Source organism: Colius striatus, chromosome 4, assembly GCF_028858725.1.
Source record: "Colius striatus isolate bColStr4 chromosome 4, bColStr4.1.hap1, whole genome shotgun sequence".
NCBI classification, from domain to species: Eukaryota; Metazoa; Chordata; class Aves; order Coliiformes; family Coliidae; genus Colius; species Colius striatus.
The window spans coordinates 80,662,628-80,686,302 of record NC_084762.1 but is presented as its reverse complement, the minus strand read 5'-3'; the positions used below and the strand labels follow the sequence as shown (position 1 = coordinate 80,686,302).

General features: G+C 34.6%; 1 protein-coding gene across 3 annotated transcripts in view; it reads left to right on the top strand.

Moving 5' to 3' along the window:
- The window catches only part of CSMD3 (CUB and Sushi multiple domains 3), a 611,954-nt gene that overhangs the window by 449,201 nt on the left and 139,078 nt on the right, over window positions 1-23,675 (top strand). For all 3 annotated transcript variants that reach the window (XM_061994596.1, XM_061994595.1, XM_061994594.1), the window contains one exon: window positions 16,712-16,828. In XM_061994596.1, the coding sequence (XP_061850580.1) occupies window positions 16,712-16,828 (117 nt within the window). The remainder of the gene's footprint in view (window positions 1-16,711; window positions 16,829-23,675) is intronic.

The window sequence follows — 23,675 nt, the reverse complement described above, 5'->3', positions numbered from 1 at the left end:
GCTTTCCTTAAAAATGTTCCTTATTTTCATATCATTGTATGGTGGTTTAATCTGTCTGGATGCCAGATGCCAAAGCCACTCTATCACTTCTCCTAAACTGGACAGGGAGAGAGAAATAAAACGAAGGGTTCATAAGTTGAGATCAGGAAAAGGAGATCTCTCAGCAATTAGAATCATGGGGAAAAAACAGACTCAGCTTGGGGAGAAATGGTTCAATTTATTAACAATCACAGGGGAGAAGGAGAATGGGGATTAGAGTTAGTTTGTTACATAGCTGCTCCTTCTTCTCAGGGAGAGGCTTCCTCACACTTCCCACTGCTACAGTGGAGATAGTCCTCTATGAAATTCTCCAACAGGGGTTCTTCCCACGAGCTAAAGTTCTTTGTGAACTTCTCCAGCAATGTGTCCTTCACAAACTGCCCCAATTTGGGACTCATCCATGGGGAAAATGGTCCTTCAGGAATAAACTGTTCCGGTGTGGGTCCCCCATGGGGTCACGAATAACAAACCTAGTATGGCGTGGGCTAATCTCTCACCATATTCCCAGGTCCTGCCAGGAACTTGCTCCAGCTCAGGCTTCCCACAGGGTCACAGCTCCCTTTAGGCATCCCCATGATCTGGTGTGGGATCCTCTACAGGCTGTGGATGGATCACTGCTCCACCATGGACTGCAGGGGCAGAGTCTGTCTCACCACACACTGCACCCACTGCACCACACGCTGCAGGGGAATCTCTGCTCCAATACCTGGGCACCTCTTCCCCCTCCTTCTCCACTATCCTTGGTGTCTGCAGAGATGTTCTGACCTTCTTACTCCCTTCTACAGTTTCAACAGCTGTGCAGCAATTTCTTCGCCATCTAAAACATGTTATTGACAGAGATGTTATCTCTGTTGGTCACTGGCCGGGTCTTGGTCAGCAGCAGGTCCATCTTAGATGAAAGAAATGTTTGAAAGGACAAATAGTTTAAGATGCATAAACTCTAATTTTTATTAGCCTTATTTTTTAGTGTTCTTTACTATTAAAAAAAATATCTGAAATGAAGTGTGCATACAGAAGACATAATTTTTAATAGGTCTGCTTAGATGCAACTGTTTGTTTTAAAAAATACCATGAATAAGCAAGAACAATGTAACAATACACTTTGATATTATTGGGATCAGCATAAAGATAATAAAACATGTAACGTATATTGTATTAACTTGCATACAGTTTCTAATTTATTTGGCGATAAAAGCCAAATAAATTAGATAGTAAGCACAGACAAAAACGCAGAACTAAAGTATGTGATTTTTTTTGAGTTAGAATATTAAAAGCTGACTTTATTTGCTCTGAATATATAAATTTTGCACTACAATATTGTAAAAATTCTATTATTCCTTTAAAAAATGATTCTATTATGTATTTTGAGGTGGAAAGAAAAACAGATTTTAACTCTAATGTAAGTGTATGCTTTTTTCTGTATTAAGGGATAACATTGTAGATACTTTTTTTTTTTTTAAGAGTTTTCTCAGAACAAACAAAGTTTCTGCAGGGTTTTCCAGTCTTAGAAGGACAAAAAAATCCCTACCATTTATTCACAGAGATAAGCAAATGTTTATTTTCCAATGATTGCAAGGCATACAAGTAGGACAGGATTATGTAGTATCAGTCAGTAATCAAGGTAAGTCAATTAATTAATAACTGGAATTAAATAAATCCAGTCATCTGCACTGCCTGTATCTGATAAATATGCATGTTTTCAACTCAACCTTGGCTAGCAGTTTGAAAGTCTTCACTCTTGCATAATAATCCACTCAACTGGAAGATTTATTAGGTGGGATATGTCAGTGAGTACATGTATAAGACTTGTATTTCATTCTTTGTGTAAGTTTTGTCATCTTCATATTGACGATCAGAGTAGGAATTGAGGGCGGGTGCTGTGGACTAGGAAAAGCTGCAATTAACAGAAATGATTTAAAATGGAATTCAGCTTTATTTTCCTTTTTAATGAATTTTGTCAACCTACTCCAGGGATAGTAAGGAAGATCATCATCCAGTTTAAAAAGGATAACCACCTCTCTTAAAATCTCATGACTCGAGATGTTTCACTCAGAATCTGCATGCATAACAATTTTTTTCTTTTTAGGTATTTTTAGGTATTCACTGGAATCTTTTTATGATTTTTTAAAAAATATTCTGTAACATATCTAACAGACATTTATGTATTCCAGCTACCTTAGAAGTGAGGTTTTTTGTTATGAATTTAAAAGCAGGATCTCAACCAGCTTGAGAGTTAGGCAGAGAGGAACCCCATGAGGTTCAACAAGGACAAGTGCAGAGTCCTGCATCTGGGAAGGAACAACCCCACACACCAGTACAGGCTGTGGGTCGAACTGCTGAAGAGCAGCTCTGCAGAGAGAGACCTAGGAGTCCTGATTGATAATAAACTAAATATGAGCCAGTAATGTCCCGTCATGGCCAAGAAGGTCAATGGCATCCTGGGATGCATCAAGAAGAGTATGGCCAGCAGGTCGAGGGAGGTTCTTCTCCCCCTCTACTCTGCCCTGGTGAGGCCTCATCTGTAGTCCTTTGTCCAGTTCTGGACTCCTCAGCTCAAGAGGGATAGAGAACTTCTGGAGAGGGTCCAGCACAGGGCCATCAAAATGATCAGGGGTTTGGAACATCTTTCATATGAGGAAAGGCTGCGGGAACTGGGGCTGTTTAGTCTGGAGAAGAGGAGATTGAGGGATGATCTTATTAACATTTACAAATATCTAAAGGGTGGGTGTCAGGAGTTTGGGACATCCTTTTTTTCTCTGTAGTAGATAGTAACAGGACAAAGGGTAATGGCATGAAGCTGGAAAACAAAAAGGTCCACTTAAACATAAGAAAAAACTATTTCATTGTGAGGGTGAGGGAGCAGTGGCACAGGCTGCCCAGAGGGGTTGTGGAGTCTCCTTCCTTGGAGGTCTTCAAGACCCGCCTGGACATGTTTCTGTGTGACCTGATCTAGGTGGACCTGCTTCTGCAGTGGAGTTGGACTAGATGATCTCTGAAGGTCCCTTCCATTCTTGGATTCCTATGATTCTCCCTACCATTCTATGATTCTAAAAGGTTGAATTTCCTTCTGTGTTGTACTGCACTTCGTTTTATATTTTCCTATTGTTTGGTAATCAGTTGATGACTAAGTCTGTAGTTCAAAACTTTACTTGCATAGCATGCCAAGAAATACTAGTTTGGTTCATGGGTGAATTTTAAATAAAGATATATTCAGATATTTAGAGTTGCAGTTGAGAATACATGTAAGTGGATAAAGATGAGAGAACATTACAGTGATATTTTAATTATGCTCAGGTCAAGTATTAGTTATTCAGTTAACACCTTTTTTATTTCAGCATTAGAAGTATTAAATGAGTAGAGAAATAGCTGACTTAGAGCAGATTTTCTCAATGAGATTACATTTGACAATGTGCTCAGAATGTATCCAGAGTGTCCATAATGCACTCAATTGGACACCCTGGGAGGAAGAGAAGAGAAAAAACTTTAAAGTACGTTTTTTATTTTGTAAGAGGGGCTATATCAAATAGAAGGTCATTGAAATAAATTTGAAGGCAACAGCAAAAAGGTAAGTATTTACTGCTCACCTGGAAATCATATAGAAATATCATTTAAGAGTCTCATCAAAAAGAAAAAAAATGTAAAAGGATCACCAAAGGAGGTGATGGAACAGCACAATCAAGTAATGTAGTAGAAATTAAAATGTGTGTTCCAGGAGGAGTAGAGTTTTGAGAAACAATTTTAAAATATGTGAACCTAATCTAACTGCTATACACTTTTTCAAAGAATAAAAAAGTAGGAGAATGATTAAAATGTCAACAGAAGCTCAAAGCCAAGAATACATTCAAGGACAATGTTACTGCCGAGAAGCTGAGTAAATTACATGTTCTATTTTGTTCTGTTTTGTTACATTATTTTTTGTTATATTACATTGCTGAGGTAACCTGCATCAGAATCATTCCTTTGGCTCTAAGGAACTGAGTCAAAATGAAAGCAGTTATAGAAAAGACATCAAAGCAAATCAATAAACAGAGCTATAACAAGTCGCTAGGATGAGACAGTCTTTTCTGTATAGTTCTGAAAGAGCCTAGATACCAAGTGTTTGAAGTACAAATGTTGACCTTAAGGTTAAGTTAGCATTTCTGTCAAAGCAGTAGAAGGTGATGAACATGTCAGAACTCTTCCATGATGAGGAATTGGGCAATTTCCAGATAGAAAATTGGTAAAGATTATAAAAAAGAAGAGAACTAGGAAACATGTGGTTAAACATGTTCGAGAAAAATCAATAAAGCTTTTGAAGTGGAATGTGGAGCTTAATGAGAAGTCTGAGAGCCTAACAAGTATGTGAATGAAATTAACAACAGTTGATACTATATCACTGAAGTTTTTAAAACTTCTGACAGATTGCCACAAAGAAAGGTATTTAAAAAAATATTTTAAGGGAAATGTAATTGTCATGGTTTAGACCACGATTAGCCTCAAGTACCAAAGACCTGAACAGACCAGGCTACTCAGCTTGGGAAAGAAAACAGAAAGTAATTTAATGCAACAGCAACTAAAAAATAACCTTAAAACCCCAAAACATAACCAAAATAAAACAACACAGAGTAGTACAATGAAGAGTCCGACCAGCCCTTTAAGGCCACCTTCTCCCCACTCCTCCCCTCTTCCTGGGCTCATAGCCTTGATCCTGGTGTTTTTACCTCCTCCCCCGCTGCCCAGGGGGGCAGGGAGTGGAGGTTTCAGTCAGTCTATTCCTGATAGCTTCTGCCATTTGTCCCTCCTCAGGGCAGGTGGGCTCCACACCAGTCTTCCCTGCAAGTCCATGGGGTACCTCACACACACGGCAGCCCTGCACGGGCTGCTCCTACGTGCATTTATTCCAAAGGCTGCAGCTCCTCTTTGCCTCTCGTGTGGGGCTGCTCTGCGGCGTGCAGGCTCCAGCACGGCCTGCGCCGTCGCCCCCTCCCCACACAGTCCCTTGCCCGTCCGGATGCACTTACACGGAGCTGCTGGTGGCTCTCAGTCCTGCCATGGCCCTCCATGGATTGCACGGGTACAGCCTGCATTCTCTCCACGGCTTACAGAGGGGTCTCTGGTGTAGTGTTCCTCCTTCCTTCTTGCTTCTCTGACTGTAGGGTCCACATGGTCGCCTCCATCTTGTATCACTCTTACATCTCCTACCAGCGCTTCAAATTCCTATCCCTAATTAGTGATCACAGAGGCACCAGATTGGCCCAGCTGGGCCAGAGGTGGGTGTGAACCCAGGAGCCAGGGGGAGAGTCCAAAAACTCTTTACCGAGTCTTCACTGCAACCCGCTCCCCCTGTTACCAAGGCTGCTCCTTGCTGAACCATGACAGTAATACAATGTGTTAGCATTAATTTTTGATTAGAAGGTAAGTATTGAAAGTTGTTGGAGTGATGGTGAGTTTTATGTTATTTAAAAAAGATAAATCCTTACAGTAAAAGAAGGTTATCACAAAGATCCGAAAGATACCTGTGTTGGGAAATGTGCAATCCATTTTACATAATGTTAAGACAACAAACTTTACAGATATCACAAAATTATGTTGCCTAATGAAATCTAGAATCAATTGGACAAATAATAGTCCTCAGTACTGTGTGACTAGGAAGTAAAATGTACATCAGTTTTACTTTTGTGAAGTGCAGGATAATGGTCATAGAATAAATATCTCTAAGTGTTAGCTCCTAGTAGTTAGGTGAATTACCTTGAAATCATTATGACTAGCCCTTTGCAGATTACTAAAATTCTAGCAGAATTATATTTAAAAATTTTTTTCACTCTCATACTTCATTTTACCCATGAGACATGTTCTAATGAGTCAGTGTTAATAAATACACAAAATCAGCAAACTTGGAGTGTTTTTGTCTTATGGCATCCCTAGAGATTGAGACCTTCCTCAATTAACAGCATTCAAGGACTACTAAAAATTTTAGCGAAAATAGCTGCTATGATTCCTCTTCTTTAGAGCACTTACTTGAATTTTGTGTATCAGTTCAATATTTGGTTTTAACAGAATTGTAAAAGATACCTGTAATTAAATATTTAAATGTCGACACTTTAAGTTCTGTGCATTGGTTCTGGTAATGTTCTGAAATGAAAGCTGTTGAGGATGTTAAGGAAAGTTGTGCACAAACTATTAAGTTGTTTCAATGTAGTCTAAACAAAATAGTGATTTCCTAACTTTTATTTCATTTGAGAAACATATATATTAACCCACTTAACCAGCCACATCAGGATGTTCCACTTCCTTGATCATCCTGATGGCCCTGTGCTGGACTCTCTCTAGAAATTCCAGTACTCCAGATGAGGCTTCACCAGGGCAGAGCACAGAGGGAGGACATCCTCCTTTGACCTGCTGGCCTCACTCTTCTTGATGCGTCTCAGGATGCCATTGACCTTCTTGGCCATGAGGGCACATTGCTGGCTCATAGTTTACTGTCAACCAGAACTCCCAGGTCTCACTCTGCAGAGCTGCTCTCTAGCAGGTCAGTCCCCAGCCTGTAATGGTGCATGGTGTTGGTCCTCTCTATGTGCAGGACTCTGCACTTGCCTTTCTTGAACCTCATGAGGTTCCTCTCTGCCCAATTCTCAAGCCGATCGAGATCTTGCTGAATGGCAGCACAGCCTTCTGGGGAATCAGCCAGTCCTCCCAGTTTGGTGTCATCAGCGAATTTATACTTCATCCCCCCACCCAACTCACTGATGAAGACATTGACTAAGACTGATCCCAGAATCAAGACTTGTGAAACCCTACTAGATGTTTCCCAGTGGGAAATTTTTAATTTGATTTTTCTTCAACATCTATCTTGGTTAGTAGCTGAGAGCTGGAGTTTTCCAGAGTCTAAATAATAGACTTCGTTTTAACCTTGTCTGGTTATAGAAAGTGCTTAGATAACTAGACAGCTGCTTATTAGAAGCCTAGAATTAAATGTGAATCTGTGGCCACATCTACAATAATTCTTCTTGTCTATCCTGAATGCGATTAGATGAGACGAAACATCTTCTGAAGGTATCTGTTTATTTTTAACTTATTCCTTTACAGAAATGTATCTGAAGTCAGCAATGTTTTACTGGTAGTTTGCTTGGATTATTTGTACTTCAGTGTATTTCTTTTTCACCTAATCACAGAATCTTAAGAGTTGGAAGGGACCTCAAAAGATCATCTAGTCCAACCCCTCTGCTAGAGCAGGACCACCTAGAGAGGGTCACACAGAACTCATCCAGGTGGGTTTTGAATATCTCCAGAGAAGGAGACTCCACAACCCATCTGGGCAGCCTGTTTTAGTGCTCCTTTCACCCTCACAGGGAAGAAGTTTTTTCTTATGTTTCTGTGAAACCTCTTATGTTCCAGTTTATACCCATTGCGCCTTGTCCTATCATTGGCCATCATTGAGAAGAGCCTGGCTCCATCCCCCTGACACCCACCTTTGCATGTGTGTAAACATTAATGAGGTCACCCCTCAGTCTCCTCTCCTCCAAGCTAAAGAGCCCCAGCTCCCTCATAATTAAATGAAACATAATTAACTCAGGTATTTAAGTAGTTCTTACTGTTTGTGTTTTAATGTTCCCTTTTAGCACAAAACTGTGTTTATTAGAGTTAGTATTACTTTTGGTGTATTATGGCATTTTAGTCTTTGGAAACTTACTGTTTTATTTTTTGTCTGTTAAACAAAGTTTGTTATAGTAAAGTAAGATTTACTTTCTAGTTGTGAATCTATTGATAAATTTAATTATCCACAGGTCCAGTTGTAAACTGAAAAGGGAAAGCATTTAAGGAAAAGTGGGAACTTACATCTGATTGAAATTAATTTAGAAGTCTCTGTTGCAAACAGAAACAGCAGTGATGGCAAGTAAGCTGAAATTCAGCAGATTACAGGGACTTTAGTTAATTTGTCATTAATTGTCAGATCTCAGATTTGAAATTAAATTCAGTAACTACTGATGCATGAAGACACTCAAAATATTGGAAATCACTTGGAAACCAAGTGATCATCAGTCACTTGGAAACCAAATGAATTATAGATTTTCATTTTAATATTGTAGTAATATTCTCAGGTAATTCAAAAAGCTTATTCATTTTGGCAGCTGTGATTCAGTGCTAGTGCTAGAAAACTTATTTGCATAAAGAGACATTCTAGAGAGTAGAGATGGGCAGCCTAAAGTAACATCAAGGATTTTTTGATGGGTAATACACCCATTACAGACTCCTCACTTCTAAAATAGCAAGAGTCTTACATTCAAAAGAAGATTCAGGAGTTGATATCACTTACCAACTATCTAGTAATGAGTGAATTCTTTATTCTGTGCAGCTCTAAAGGAACTCATAATGTCAATGAATTCTAAGGTGGCTCATAATTTTAACATTAATACTCACATTTTGTAAATTTCTTCTGTGTAATGAAAAGATGTTTTAATTTTGTCTTTGTCCAGTAAGGTTACGAAACAGAAAACATCCTTTATTCAGTCCTCAACTGCTGTTGTCTATCAAATGACTTAGAAGCAATCATCATACTCTTCATCTCATAATAGGAATGATTCTTTCTTAAACCAAATAAGCAATGAAATATAATTTAGAGATAAAAAGTGTACAAGTGAAAACACAAACAATGCAGAAGGTATATAGACTCCAAAACAAAAAATTAAAAAAAAAACTTTCTGATTGGAAGGGATGATTATTTCTTCTGAAAGGATCTGTAAATCCTTACACATCTTTCATTGAGACTTCTTATAAGTCAACGTCTTGATTCTGCTATTGCAGCTAAAAATTCCTAAAGCTTTGTTAGTGTCAGATTTATTTTTACTTCTACACATCTGTCATGTAATGCTCTTTTCCGTTTGCTGTCTAAACCGACTTAAAGGCTCTGAAACAGTCTCCAATAGAAGACTCCTATTACTTCCAATTTTCTTTTGTCTTATTTTTTCTTCATTTAGTATGATGGTAGAAAAGTTGTTTTAAAATGATTATTTGTTTTCCTCCAGAAATACCCTATATCACGTCAAAGCTTTGCTGTAGGTGATTGACTTAAAAAGCATTTTTCAATTTTTAGTTACTCACTTTCAACTGTGGAAGCTATCTCTGGTGTACTCTTTCAAAGAAAAGAACCTATGCTGAGGCATGGGCTGACTGCAAATACCTGTTCCACCTCTATTTGTTATGAGCAGGGACTGTAACACTGCAAATACTTAAATTGCAGCACAAAATATGTCATGCATTTTCTCTTATTAGATGACTCCATTCTCAGAGCCTGTTACTTTAATTCTATTTTATTGGCAAAGAGAAAAAAAAAAAAAAAAAACAATGAAGGAGCCACAACCTTATTGAGTGTTTCTCAAGTGAGCCACAGTTCTGGAAATGCACCTCATGGAATTCTGGTGCATTTATCAAGTGGAGATCTCTAGTGCAGTGAGGAGAATGGAGGAGTGGAGGTGCCTCACCATCTTCCAGCTGGCCTGAAAACGTGAGCCAGAAGGACCTCAAATCCCGTCCTTTGGTATCTTTAATATCTCTTCCTTCTGGAACAGTCTTTGCTTATTGCAGAAAGGCAATGTGATCAGTCAGTGAGGCCTTCATGAGCCACATATAGTTCCTTTGAAAGTCAAGAACAAATGTGCTTAAATTATCATTACCTCAATCTACCATGTTCTGAAAAAGTGACTAGTCTGCCAGTGATCTCAATCTTCTCTTTTGGAGACTAAACAAAAGCAATTATTTAAAATATTTCCTGCTACATAATAATAGAAACCCTTTTTCTTTCTTTCTTTCTTTTTTTTTTTAAATGCAAAAACTTAATGTCATGTCCTTGCTGAGACTTTACTGCTCTTAAATGGAGCAGAAATGTTAACTGCTGTGTCTAATAAAGGAAAGCCTAGGTTAAAGATGTCTTTGTCTATAGCAACATTTGAACATATTGAAAATCACTGTCAATATTTGACCCATTAAGTTTTTCTGCAATATCTATGTGGTTGCTTTTGCTTTTACATTTCTACACTTGCTAGTATTTTAAGTTGCTACTAAGAATTTCTTTGGTTTGTTTTTTGGGCTTTTTTGGGGTTTTGGTTTTTTACTTTTTTTTTTAAATGTCATCATTTTTCCAGTTTCTGTTAAGGGCTCAGGCTCTACTTTGATAAGTTGGTGATTTCTGAGGGAATTTTGACAGCTTCTACTGACTTCTGTTTTAACTAACCACTTTCAAATACTGTTAACATATATTGCCCTGAGCTTCTTTCTCATTTTTAGAATCAATGCATTTGCCATAATTAAGCTCTGTTGTGAAGACTGAAGAAATGACAATATAAGAAGCTTCTACATTCTTTAAAATATTATTTTCTTTGGTACTGCTTTCCAACTGTAGAGTGATGCAGTCTTTCCTTCTCTGTGTTTATTGGTGTCTTTTCATTTCTAATGTATTTCTGTATTTCCAATCAGCAACGAAAATATGTATTTCTAGATTATATTGTCTTTTCCATATTAATTGTATTGTCAAAACAATATTAGGTGTTTCATCACCTTCACATTTACAGATTGAAATCCAAAATAGAAGTATATGTAATTTGAAAGTGTGGAAGAAATTTGTCTGCCATTTTTACCTGTTAAGTGTTCCTTGTTATGGTTTTACTTTGGTTTTTTTTTTTTTTTCTGTTGCTGTTATATCTGTCAGTATATTTTTTTTTTCTTGTTACCTGTATATTAGTCTTGACTTAACCACTAGAAGAAATCCTTAATACTAAAAATCTTGTCATTTGGATTAAAAAAAGGATGAATAGAGTGTCACTGTATTGTACCAGACTAGGAAAAACAGAAATCAATGTTTTCATGTGCTGGTTTCCTTCATAGTAGCTAGTATTGTGCTATGTTTTGGATTTGTGTTAAAAACAGTTTTGATAATTCAGAGATGTTTTCATTATTGCTAAGCAGTGTTTATACCACATCAAGGCCATTTTTGTTGCTCATACTGCCCTGACAGCAAGCATGCTGAGAGTGTGCAAGAAGCTGGGAGGGGATACTGACTGGCCAAAGTGATATTCCATACCGTATAATATCATACTCAGCAATAAACTAGGAGGAAAGTTGTCTGTGGGGCTACTGCTCAGAGACTGACTGGTTGGTTGTGAGTGTTTTCATTTGCATCACTTGTCTTTCTTGGCTTTTCTTTCTGTCTCTTCATTATTTTCCTTTTCATTCCATTTTTTATAAAGTATTGTGACTAGTATTTTATTTCAATTATTAAACTTCTCCTATCTCAATCCACAATTTTTCTCAGTGTTAGCCTTCCAATTTACTTCCCCTAATCCTGCTGAGGGTTGGGGTGAATGAGTTGCCATGTGCTGTTTAGTTGCCAGATGAGGTTAAACTATGACAATGTCTTAAATTCTAAAACCATACATCATATCACCAAATAATTATTTTTTTCTACCTACTCATTTAGACCAACTAAATAGTAAGTATCCAAGTCTGGATCTGGAAACAATGGCCCATTAGATAAGAAGCATCCCATTAGCAGTTCTTCAAGGCACACTTTGTCCCTTTTGCAGAGTTTATGCACTGTTATTCTTCATTTTTTATTGTTTTTGTAGCTTTGTAATCAAATTTACCTGCATGACATAAAGCCATATTGTGCCATTCATTTTTAAGCAGTATTCCCCATTGATTCCCCTGAGGAATACTGCTTAAAAATGGATGGTGCAATATGGCACTGATGCAATTACAGTTCACTTCTGTTAGATCTTAACTACAGGGACTAGAAAGTAGGTAATCTGAAAGCAGTAGAAGGAATTAAAAGCTCTGAGGTGTAGAAAAAATATTAGGTAACAAGAAAAAGATGAAGACATTTGACATAAATTCTCTATTCTTTATTTCTTGTAGTTTCATTCTTTCTTAAACTGCAAAGGCACAATGGAAAACATAAGCAACAAGCCAGAGTTGTAGAAAATATTACTGTCTAGCCATAGTTAGGTGTAGATTACAGGGAACTGTGGTTCTGCTGCATGATTTTGCCTCTGTGGTGATATCTGTATTTCTTCTACAACTAGTGTATGCCGAAATGTGAGAAAAGGTGTCACTGTTGATGGTCTTAGGCATTGCCATAATGAGGTAAAATTTAGATCTTTGACAAAGGTACATGGATACTAACAAATAAGGATAATCTGAATAAAAAGGCTCACCAATTAAAACACTGAGAAGGTAGTATTTCATTGTTATGACAGGGCTTTTTTAAGGGCTGCAAGGAGTGGTGTTTTATAATACAAGATACCATTACAATAAATTCAGCATACACAGAAGAGGAACTTTTTGTCATTAATGCTTAACAATATTTCAAGGAAACAGTGACAGCACACTGATAGTTATCACATTTTTACTACAGTTAAGTCCCTTTCTCTCCTATTTGTTGCTGATCCTGGAGAGCAGGACAAGAACAGCATACTGAGTAGTATTTTATAGGTCAGAGATTAAGCTAAAGCAGAAATAAATACAGGAAGTGATAAAGTATTTCAGAGTCTAAGCAAACATTAAAAACGATGGGAATATTAGTGGAGAATTACATTAGATAATATAATTTGCTTTTTGAAGGGTTTTTTTTGTTGCTTGATTTGTTAGTTGGTTTCTGCAGGATTTTTTTCATTCCAGTGGAAATGGTGCTCAGTGTCTGCTCCTTTTTCTTTTCATGTTAAATAACCTGGTTTATATTTGTACGTGTGATGAGTCTGTTAGAAAATTTATTGGAAGTAGACCTTTCAGGGCCCAGCATAATAATTAGACATTTCGATTTTCACAATCTTTCAGTTTTGAACTTTCTACTTATTAGGAAATGAAATAAATCACTGAACGGTAAAACTGATGCAAAGGCAATGAGATCTACATAGCTGAAATGTACAAAAATGTATATCAATGGGTAGCATTATAGTAGAGGAATTATTATATCCAACCAAAAACTCAATACTGTTTCCTAAAAAGTAAGCAAGGAAATACAGTCAATGAAGTCTGTGGGTTTACTAAAGTATCAGATAAACATATTCCTCCTTTTTAGTACTTTCCAAAAGGTCTTGGAGGACAGTCTTGTTACTGTAAGAAGTAAATGATTTATCACCTCATTGTTTATGAAGTGAAACATTTTGTCAGATTGCAAAGGTCAGCTATGTGCTTACATCTTGATTCAACTTTCCTTTATACTGTTTATTTATGAGACCCAGGAATCTGAATACTTGTGATGATAAAGAGTTATTATAGCAGCAGTTGGAAAACAACGGGAAAGTCTATAAGGGAAAAGGTAAACTCAAAAAGGGCAAAGGGAAAAAGTACAGAATGAGAACAATAAGTGAAAGAAATTAGTATGAAATACTCAATACAAGTATTTTCTTGTTGTGAAAATGAAATTTTACATATGTCAGAGTGACTAATAGTTCCAGTCTAATCTGCACAGAGCGTGTTGTAGCATAGACTGCAGGGAGCACTGTTGAAAGATTTGACACCTAAAGGAGCCCTTCTGGAAATCCTGCTCCCAGCCTTATACAGTGTCTATTGTTCTCTATGTGACCAGAAAAGTGCCCGCTGTATAACCAGTACAGATATTTATTGCTTTAATGGGATTCTATGTATGGGAAAAACATTTATGTTTCAAACAATTTGTCATATAAATATTTTAATTAGTACAAATTATAAACACAAAAATGACATTATCTTTAATCAGATTTTAATATTAATGAGAATTCTCAGATAGTTAAGGTGCTAAATTGCATTTTTGCATTCTTTTTTAATTTGCAAAAATTGCTGGATTTAATCACTTTTAGAAATTGTGTATATTTGTCAGTGAAAATACTTTGTGCAATTATGTTTATACTAGCTTTTAAATACTGTGAACTATTTTGTTTAGATGCATACATACTTAAATAATAGTTCTACCTCGGAGAACTGCGAGTACTTTGAAAGTGTACTACCTTTCTGAAAGTCTTGTATATAACACAATTAGTTTCTCTGTTTTCTTATCTTTAAAAAAAGTCCTGGAGTCCTGGTGTCATCACTTTGATATTACAGTGTCTTATTGATATTACAACTTGTTACAATTTCAACATGAATAATGTTACATATTTAGTAAAGCTATAACTCAAAAGTCGTTGATTTTAAATACACAACTCTTAATATCAACAATTTGTAGTGTAAAACATCGCTCTAAAGTGAATGAAAACTTGTAAAATTTGCAGTAGAGTTTGATTTTATTAATTTGAAAAATTATGCCTGTTAAATGAAATGAATTTATGGGGTTTTTTTCTTTTATAAGGAAACTGTTGTTTTGTGTGGTTTTTTTGTGTTTTAAGCATACTGGTGGTTTTGTAAAATCACAGATATCTTGCTTAACTGCATAGTTACAGGAATGAAAAAGAACAGAGACATAAAAAAGCTGAACTTTATATGTAATGCTCCACTAAATATATGGCTATTAACTTAATTCTGAGGATGCTATTGTGTGTGTTACTTCATGTCTTACTAAAAAATAAGGGTGAAATTCTGTCCATCTTGCTGTGAACAGCATTGACTTCAGTGGAATAATAAATTTATCCTAAATTTGCACATTATTGTATATCTGCTAATTATGGAAGTATAATAATGAGAGCTCGAATGGGACAGTATTATTGGTCTTTGTTGCAGTAGCTCATTTCTTCATATCTCAAAGAATAGAGAAGGAAATTGGATTAAGTTAAGTAATAAGCTTTTTGACAATATTATTTCTCTACTTAGGGTGCATTTATTGCTTATATTATTCCATATTCTCTTCTATTTCATCCAAAATCTAGAACTGATAATCTTGAGTTCTTGCAAGATAGTAAGCAGATCTGTTTTCATAAAAATATTTACTACATTCACAAGCAAAATGTTTCCAGTTCTTGTTTTTCAAATAAGGCAAAAAAGTCTCTGAATGTAAAGCTTAGCCAAGGCTATTGCTTCTTGTCAAAAAGTAGCAATAATTCTATTATCTAAAAATGTTTTCACAAGAAGTCATAAATTTTTTATATTTCACATGATGGTGGATTGAAGGAAGACACTGAGATTATTCTTTTAGCCATAGAGAACAATATTCTGTGTATGTGTGATAGTCTTATTGTTTACTCTGTATCTCAGAGTGGGTGCCTATCAGTAAAGCTGTACTGAGAGTTCCAAGACTATGTCCTGTTCTGGGTCCTGATTGATCTGCTAAGCTCTAGTATGTGTGCCACATCCAACATATGCACACACATATGCACATACAGAAGTCAAGATCCTTCTGTTGACCTACTTCCAATGCCAGGACTTTCACGCTAGCCCATTAAATCATGTGCAAATTGTATATATAGTCTGGAGCAACAGGTACCATCTGCTCCCATTTCAGGTACACAGTCCATCAAACATTGCAACTACACCATACTGAATGGAACCCACGCTCAAAGCGATGGGACCTTAAGTTGCTAGCATTAAAAGAGATGTTCTTTTCATGGTACACTCATTCATTTTGTGTGAGTTAACTAACTTAACAATTAACTGAAACACATGATTTCTAGCTAACACTAATAAATAGCTTGTTTTTAGTGTGACAAGTAGTGAGATAAGTCTTCTGAAATATTAGCAAGAAAACTTTACTTATTATAATTCAGAATTTATTAAAATTTTTAGAGCATGCCTCAAACCCCAAATTTTTAAGTGTTTAGCAAGTGAAACAATGAGTAGTACTTACTTTAGAAGGCTATGTCTTAAGAGAGGAAACAAATATGTTAGATATATTAAATTAATATTAAACTCATTTAAAAATGTTTCATGATCCAAATAATTACAAGAAAAATTCTAAACAGATGCCATAATCTTTACAGTAGATTAAACTATTATATTATAAAGCGTGGATGAGAAACAGGTAATAGACATATGAAATCTAATACACCTTTTTCATATAAAAGATATTCATGTGCCTGAATATCTGATGAAGAGAAAGAAGAGAAAGCACTGCTTCTTGCTTTACAGTTGTGAATAATGTCAAAGGCTAGCTTTTGTTGTTAACTGTAGAAAAATACATTGTTGTAATGAATGCCATTGTCATTTATCTGTCATTTTATCAAGTATTATATATATTAATGGTAGAATAAATATGATGTTTGTGTGATAAAGAAAAGTGTTTGCTCATAATTTTTTATATATAATGTTATAAAGAACTGAGCTATAAATAAGTGGTACATCATGTTCAGTCAAGGAATCCTGACTTTCTTATTTCAGTAGTCCTATACATTATTTTGAATTATGAATCTATTGGCATCAGTAAGATTTTACAAGTGTGCTGAAGGACTGCATAATCTCTGCTTTTATCAGAGTATAGAGCATCATTCAAATGAATTATAGTTTTGTATGCTATGAATAATAGTATACTGTGTGTAAAGTACATCATTATTTTTTTAAGGCAGTTGCTAAATAGGAAAGAAAAACAATAATTGATCTGGAAAACTGCAGAGTGACATCAATTCTCTTTTGAAATATTAAAAAGTTGCACATACTCAGTACTTAGTAGAGTATATGAATTTAATCCTATGTAGAAGTGTAATAAAATTTACTCTAATAGCATTTACCAACATAAACCAAATAATTTTAAATTGATTTTTTATAATATTATTCAAAACTGGTTATCTTCACTTTCTAGCACCCTGTGGAAGTCGGTCAACAGGCTCTGAAGGCACTGTATTATCACCAAACTATCCCAAGAATTACAGTGTTGGTCATAATTGTGTTTATTCGATCACTGTTCCTAAGGAATTTGGTAAGTAGATCTGGCCTTACTCATACCTTTTGTTATTTAGATATTTTCTACAATTCTAGATCATTTTCCTAAATGCTTTTAGAGTAAACATATTAATGTGAAAAAACTGTCTTTAAAAGATATTTCTGTTTTTAGCTTTTATCATTTAAATAATGCAAATTTCTCAAAGTGCTTCTATTTACTGTTGTCTTTTGAAATTATTGTTTATTTATTTTTGTCTCACTGTGACAACCAACGTGTAACTTAAAATATTGCTGTGATGCTAGTCAAATAAGTTAGTGGTATCAGATAAGTTTTAATTTTACCCAAGATCATTTGACAAGGTTCTAGAAAGTGTAGTGTGTGTCCAGTAAGTCCATGTAACCAAAGGAAGGCGCATTTATTTGAAGTGTTCCTAATAGGTCTTGGCTTCTCAGCGTCATGAGGCAATAGCATAGTATTTCCTGAAGAATGAAATTGGAGAGTATTTGTCAGGTTTTTGTAGACTCTCAGATCCTTCATCAAATTGTCACTCTTATACTCCTTGAGAAATATTTATTCTTCAAATATTTGTGGCTTCAGATTTATGTTTGCTTAAGTAGGACTTTATTCTGACCCACTGCTCACGTTTCAGTTTGTCAATGAACAGGTGCTGGAGATGGGGATGAGTGTTTATTAATCTTCCTTTATGTTGTTTCTACAAACATTTTATACAAATTAAAGACAAAACTTGAACTGCTGTGTATCCATCTGCCATACTCGTGATGACAGTACTCCCTTAATTTCCAAATAATTTCTTGTGTGTATAGCATAGACTACTACAAAATAAATAGAAGTTTAAATATAATGTCTCCTAAACCATGAGAATTTCTACTTATTACTCTAGAACATTCAGAAAAAAATGTCTTCACACAATTCGTCATTTATTTCTAGCTGCTACAAGCATATGCTTTTGAACTAGGTAATTTGTTTTAGATAGACGGGAAAGATTGTCCTCCTATTTCCATAATTTCTCATATTTCATAGTTCAAATATCAACATGTAAAGAGTTGAAATTACTATAGTAAAGGATTAAAATGTTAATGCTCTTCACATATTTGACATTATGGATGGAAATGTAATTTTATGATTTCTAGAAATAAAGATAGAATTTCAAAAATAATACATAACAGTGTTATTTACAAAATCCCACCATTTTTCATAGTTACTTGGAATACTTTGACAAATGCTTATTTTCTTTGCACACTATGCATATTACGAACAGTATTGAGCAATTGTGGTTGACCATCTCAGAGTACTTTAAAAAAAAATAAAAGAAGATACATAGAAAGAAAACCATGCTTTAGATACAATTAACTCTTCCATACAGGGATTCATTGATATATTGGGGATATGATTATGGTAGATTAGCTATAATTAGCCTTAAGATAGATCTTTATTTCTTGTTTTTAAACAGTATATTTGGTTACTCTAGGTAGCTGTGGAACATGTCGTGTAAGTGTTTAATACATTTTTGTGAAGACCAAAAAAATGAATGCTTGTGTGTTGAAAGCTGAAAAATATACCTTGTAATAGTCAGACACATCAAATAGGCCAACACAAGTATTGTAGCTGCTTTTTTTTTCTTAATGATACTTCTGCAGTAACGGAGCAGAATTCCTTGCACCAAAACGCTCCAATTTTAAAATGAACTTTTGTTTTAATTATGCAGTGGTGTAATTTTTTGTAAGTTATTATTACAATTTTTTTTCCAATTCATGATCTTTCTCTAATCTGTCATTACTGAGATTACTGCATCAGCAACCATTAAGAAAGTCAACGTAAATTCATCAATTGATTTAACCTAAGTTAAACCACACTCAAGGTAATTATTGTCTTAGTATGAAATTTTCAAGATTTATGTGATGAAAGCATTTCATCTAATAGCTTTCATCTCAATCTCATTACAATATTTTCAAGTACAGTTGCAGAGAAAGATAGTCATAAATTTTTAATGTTGATCTCTTTAAGATTGGTTTTAGGAAATTACTACCTGTACTTCTATTATTTTAGGCTCTGATAGAACACGTTGCATTAAGAAAAGTGTCTTGACTTGCAGTACTTGGTATGGATTTTGTAGGTAATGCTCACTGGCAAGATGGTTCCCCAAAAATGATAGTTTTCCATGCTGGTCAAATTTCATCTTGAATTCTCTTGCTAATGTGCATCATGACATGGTGTTTCATATTTTTCAGAGGTTATTCAAAATGACAAAGAGTTAAAACAATCTTTTAGGAAAATAAAAGGATACTCCATGAAAGCCATAATCCTCTCAATGGCTCAGACTTTTAATGTGAAATATAGGATTCAAATATTTGTTTTGTGGAACCTCTTCAAGACCTCTTTTGGCATTCAGTACAGTATATGATATCTTAGAGAAGAGTTTTTTAAAAAAGAGATAAATCCAGGTCAATATAGAAAAACCTCCACAAATAATGAACAGCATATTTGATATATAAAACGGAACTCATTGACCTGCATTATTTTTTGGGGGAGTGAAAAGAAAAGCAATTTCATGTGCAGCTTTTCAGGTTCTGCAGCCCAAAATTTTGTAGAAAAGTCATTGCAGTGTGGACTTTTTCAATGTTTCATTATTCTGTCATACAGAATCACGGTTGCAATATTTCATACCATGACAGGTTTAAGCTAGAAGATAAATGATTCACAAAAGCACACAGTATGCCACAGGCAAAATCTTTTGTAAACATGGAAGACTCATCTTCTTGACACTCTCCCACTGATATTTTAAATTGGTATAATAGAGCAAAAGATAAATTGAACACACACAGCAAAATATGTAAGTGTGGCTTATAAGCTATACTATCAGAAAATTTAGTGTCAATTCTCAGTGGCCAACAAAACCCAAGAAATTTAAATCAGGGGACTTTTTTTTTCCTACAAAACATTGTAAAACATACATAGAATTGGCAAAATTGCTAGTTTCCGTGGAGACTTTATGTTTGGTTTACACTTACAGCAAAATGTAATATTTTAAAAGTGACACTTTATTGATAAGCATGACATTTTGAGACAAGATTTCTTAGAATTTTGGCAATGAAGATAGACCCAGTTTACTTATTATAAATGAGGAAGTTAAAATAAAATACTCTCATTTCCCAAATAACTGGCTTGTATTTACACTTTTCTATCATGCTGTTTTACCACGTTCAGCTTTTCCTCATGTCTTTTTAAAAAATTTCTATTATAAGATGGCTTTTAATTATTTTAAATAATCAATAAAGAGAAGAATTAAATAGACTCAAACATAACAGAATCATAGAATGCTAGGGTTGGAAGGGACCTTTAGAGATCATCTAGTTCAACCCCCCTGCAGAAGCAGGTCAACCTATATCAGGACTTTATTGTTATTATTATCATTATTACTGTTAAGAAGGTAATTTTTTGCAAATACTGGAAGGTATACATACAACTTTTATTCTGAAAGACAAAAATAGAACAGTGTCAATGGGTTTTCTGTTAGACAGATCACTGCATCTAGAATTGTTAGCTTAAAAGATGCATCACACGAGTTATTTCAGTACTGTTTGATTTGATTTCCAAGTTTAGTGTTGGAAGAATAAAAAGATCATAAGTAGCAGAATGTCCTAAATGACCACCTCAGATTAAGAAGGATAAGAATCAAATTATATTTATGATGCTATATAACTGTGTTTAATATTTGCTTTTAATAACTTGAAACTATTGTCACTACTGTGTAGACCTTACTTTCCTTTAAGAAATGTGGCTGACAAGTATGGTCTGACATTTTTAAAATGTGGAAGATTTAATATCTAGCTTTTTAGTATCTTTAGCCATGAACTAAACAATTATTCAATTAAGAAATATTTTTCTGAATGGGATGTACAGATGATAGAAGATATCTGAAATATCAAAGTGCTACCATAGGCAGGAATTTTATTCTGTTTCCAGTCCTCTTTTCATACAAAGAAGCACATTAAAGTCAGTTGAACTGCATTGTCCAAACAGTGATTACTTGTCAGCAAAATGGAGTAAAACCACAGACTGCTTCAAATGCTTGTATGCTCAACTCTATAAAGGCTCATACTAAGTTCAGGAGAAAGGGACAAGGATCCAGTTTGTACAATGTATTTTACAAAAAGTAAGACAGCCCACCTTTCCTTCCCCAAAAGAGACCACTTTTCCAAGAAAAAGAACCACTATTTATTTGTATTTTTTGAAAAAAAACACAAAACTAAACCCACAAACTTCCCATGTGCATCATAGAACTGTTTTGAGATTAAATCTTCCATGTTTTGCCTTACACAATATGTTTACAAGAATTGAGCATGAAGACAGAAAAGCTGACATTTAAAAAGGGGAAAATGTTTGTAACATTGTTGTAAATGGTGCTTTATGTTAATTTAGCTCATTGCCAGAGTGTTATTTTGACCTGAGAATTCTCTGAGTGGACTTAATTGTGGCAGTTACATGTCTTTTCATATGACTCCATTGTCAAGTACATTTTGAGAATTGGTGAAAAATGATGAAGAGGGATAAGAATGGAGTCAAGTCATCTAGAGCCAGAACAAAATGTAGATTGTGTACACTGTGCTAGAAACAAATAATACACTTTCCCACCACCCTTGAAATTTAATATTCTCAATGTGCATTCATTGTGCATTGAATGACTGAATATGAATTTAACTTCCACTATTACTTTGACTAAACAGAAAATAATAAACTATTTTTTGAACTGTACAATGCATTTTTAAGGAATAGTTCATGTCTTCCTTAAAGTAAAAGCTTAAATAGTTACATAATAAATACACTAAAAATTGGTAGATTCTGGATCACTGTGTTGTGTGCATTTTAGCAAGAAAAGAATATAGAGTTGATGCACCAGAAACATAAGAAAAAATAAAGTTTGTCTTCTGCATGATAAATGGGCATAAAAAACTTACTGGAACTTCATCTGTAAGTGTAAGATATGAACCTTTGGAGTCAGATGCAGTAACATGATTTGTATTTTGATCTGTGTAGTCTAAGTCATGATGTTCTAAGTCTGTGAATGTATTTTGTCTTGAAGAGCTTCCCTTAAACATTGCTGATTTATGTGCATATATGTTTTAAGTTTGCATGCGAAGCAAATAGGTATGTAAAGATGTAATTTAAGCCTTGGATTGAATATATTTCCTCCTGGTTCAGTTAGGTAACTAAGGACATTAGATATGTAGTTTAAGCCATGTAGATGTTTCCTGTAATCAACAGGGAGTGATACATATTTCCATAGTATCATTCATTCCATCTAAAGCATTTATTCATCATTTTTAGAAGGAGAGAAACTCTTTGTAATGTAAAAGAAGTAGCACAGTCTTCTTTTGATATATTTGTTTCTGGCAGCTACCATGGCCTAAATGGATTAAAGAACATTGCTGCTAGTGTAATCTACATTCATCAGTAATCACGTTGTACACAGATAGCTTCATGATTTCAACTTCTGACTATATGGTAAGGCTAGACATTTTCAGATACATTTCAGTTAGCAGCCATTTAGAGGCTTAATGTCAGACAATTAAAATTCAAGCTTTACTTAGTGATTCCTCAGTCTCAAATCTCTTAAATCTAATACTGAAGGTGAAGGAAATCTGTCTTACTATTAAGCATATACCAGGTCATAAAATTCCTACTTGTTTAAATGTTGCTATGTTACATATGCAAGAAGAATTTCATGTGATGAACAGCATTATGTTAGATGTTCTACAGAAATAAGAAGCCATGGCCTGTAGCCTGTCTACACAATGAATATATAGCGGATTTCTATTTCCATCTGGAAAAGGAAGATGAAAGGCAGAATGAGTTATATGCTGGAGATATTTTTTTGTTATGCTTTAGGATTTTTTTTAGCAAGTATAAAGCATTTCCTTCTCCAGAATATATAACAAATACCTCTAAAAATGCTACTTAAAATAGAAAAAAAAATAGAGTTTGATATAAAAAGAATTATAAGTCAAGAATTTTGGTTACATATGCAAACTAGGAAATTGTTGTCCCAGCAATGTAAAAATGTATTTATTTGAAGAATATTTTGTAAGTTTTAACAAGGCTGTGCCAAAGATTTTTTTATTTTCATTATATTTCAAACACAGAGCAATAATACTTAGTACTTAATTTAGGTATGAATCCACTAGTAGCAATATATGTTGAAGACACCTGGTAGATAGTGAATATATTTTTTAACGTATTGATAAGTACACAGGAATTACTGTGCTGTCTGCTCTCAATAAAGTAGCTGGACATTGCAGGTTACAATTTTGAGAGAATAAAGGTAGGCATTAGTTGTTTAACTATTAACTTCTGGTTTACTTTTCTAATTCAAGGTCAAGATTGTGTCATTCGGGTGCTGACTACATAATTTAAAGAAGCAACAGAAGGTCATTTCACATCACTTTCCACTTACATATGAATCCTTCTAGGTTTATGAGAAAAAGGACTGGCAGGTTTTATAGACACAAACTCACAGCTGGGTAGTATCTCATTCATTGGTTCAGTACTTAACATGTTTGCCAAATGAACAGATGCTGATAAAAAAGTCACCATAGGGTGACTTTTAAAAAAGATCAAATTATACAATGTATTTTTGAAATAAAGGTTGAAGAGATTTACTATTTTAGTTGCTTGATATGATTTGAAGTCAGTTTTCCAATGCTGCTTTTACATTTTTTCAATTAAAATGATTAGTTTTGTCTCTAATATTAAGATGTTTTTGAATATAATATTGACTGTTTTAATATAGAACACTAAATAGCTTAAGCTATTGAGTTTGACTATAAATATATGGCAACAATACAGTTGTCTTAATAACCTAATA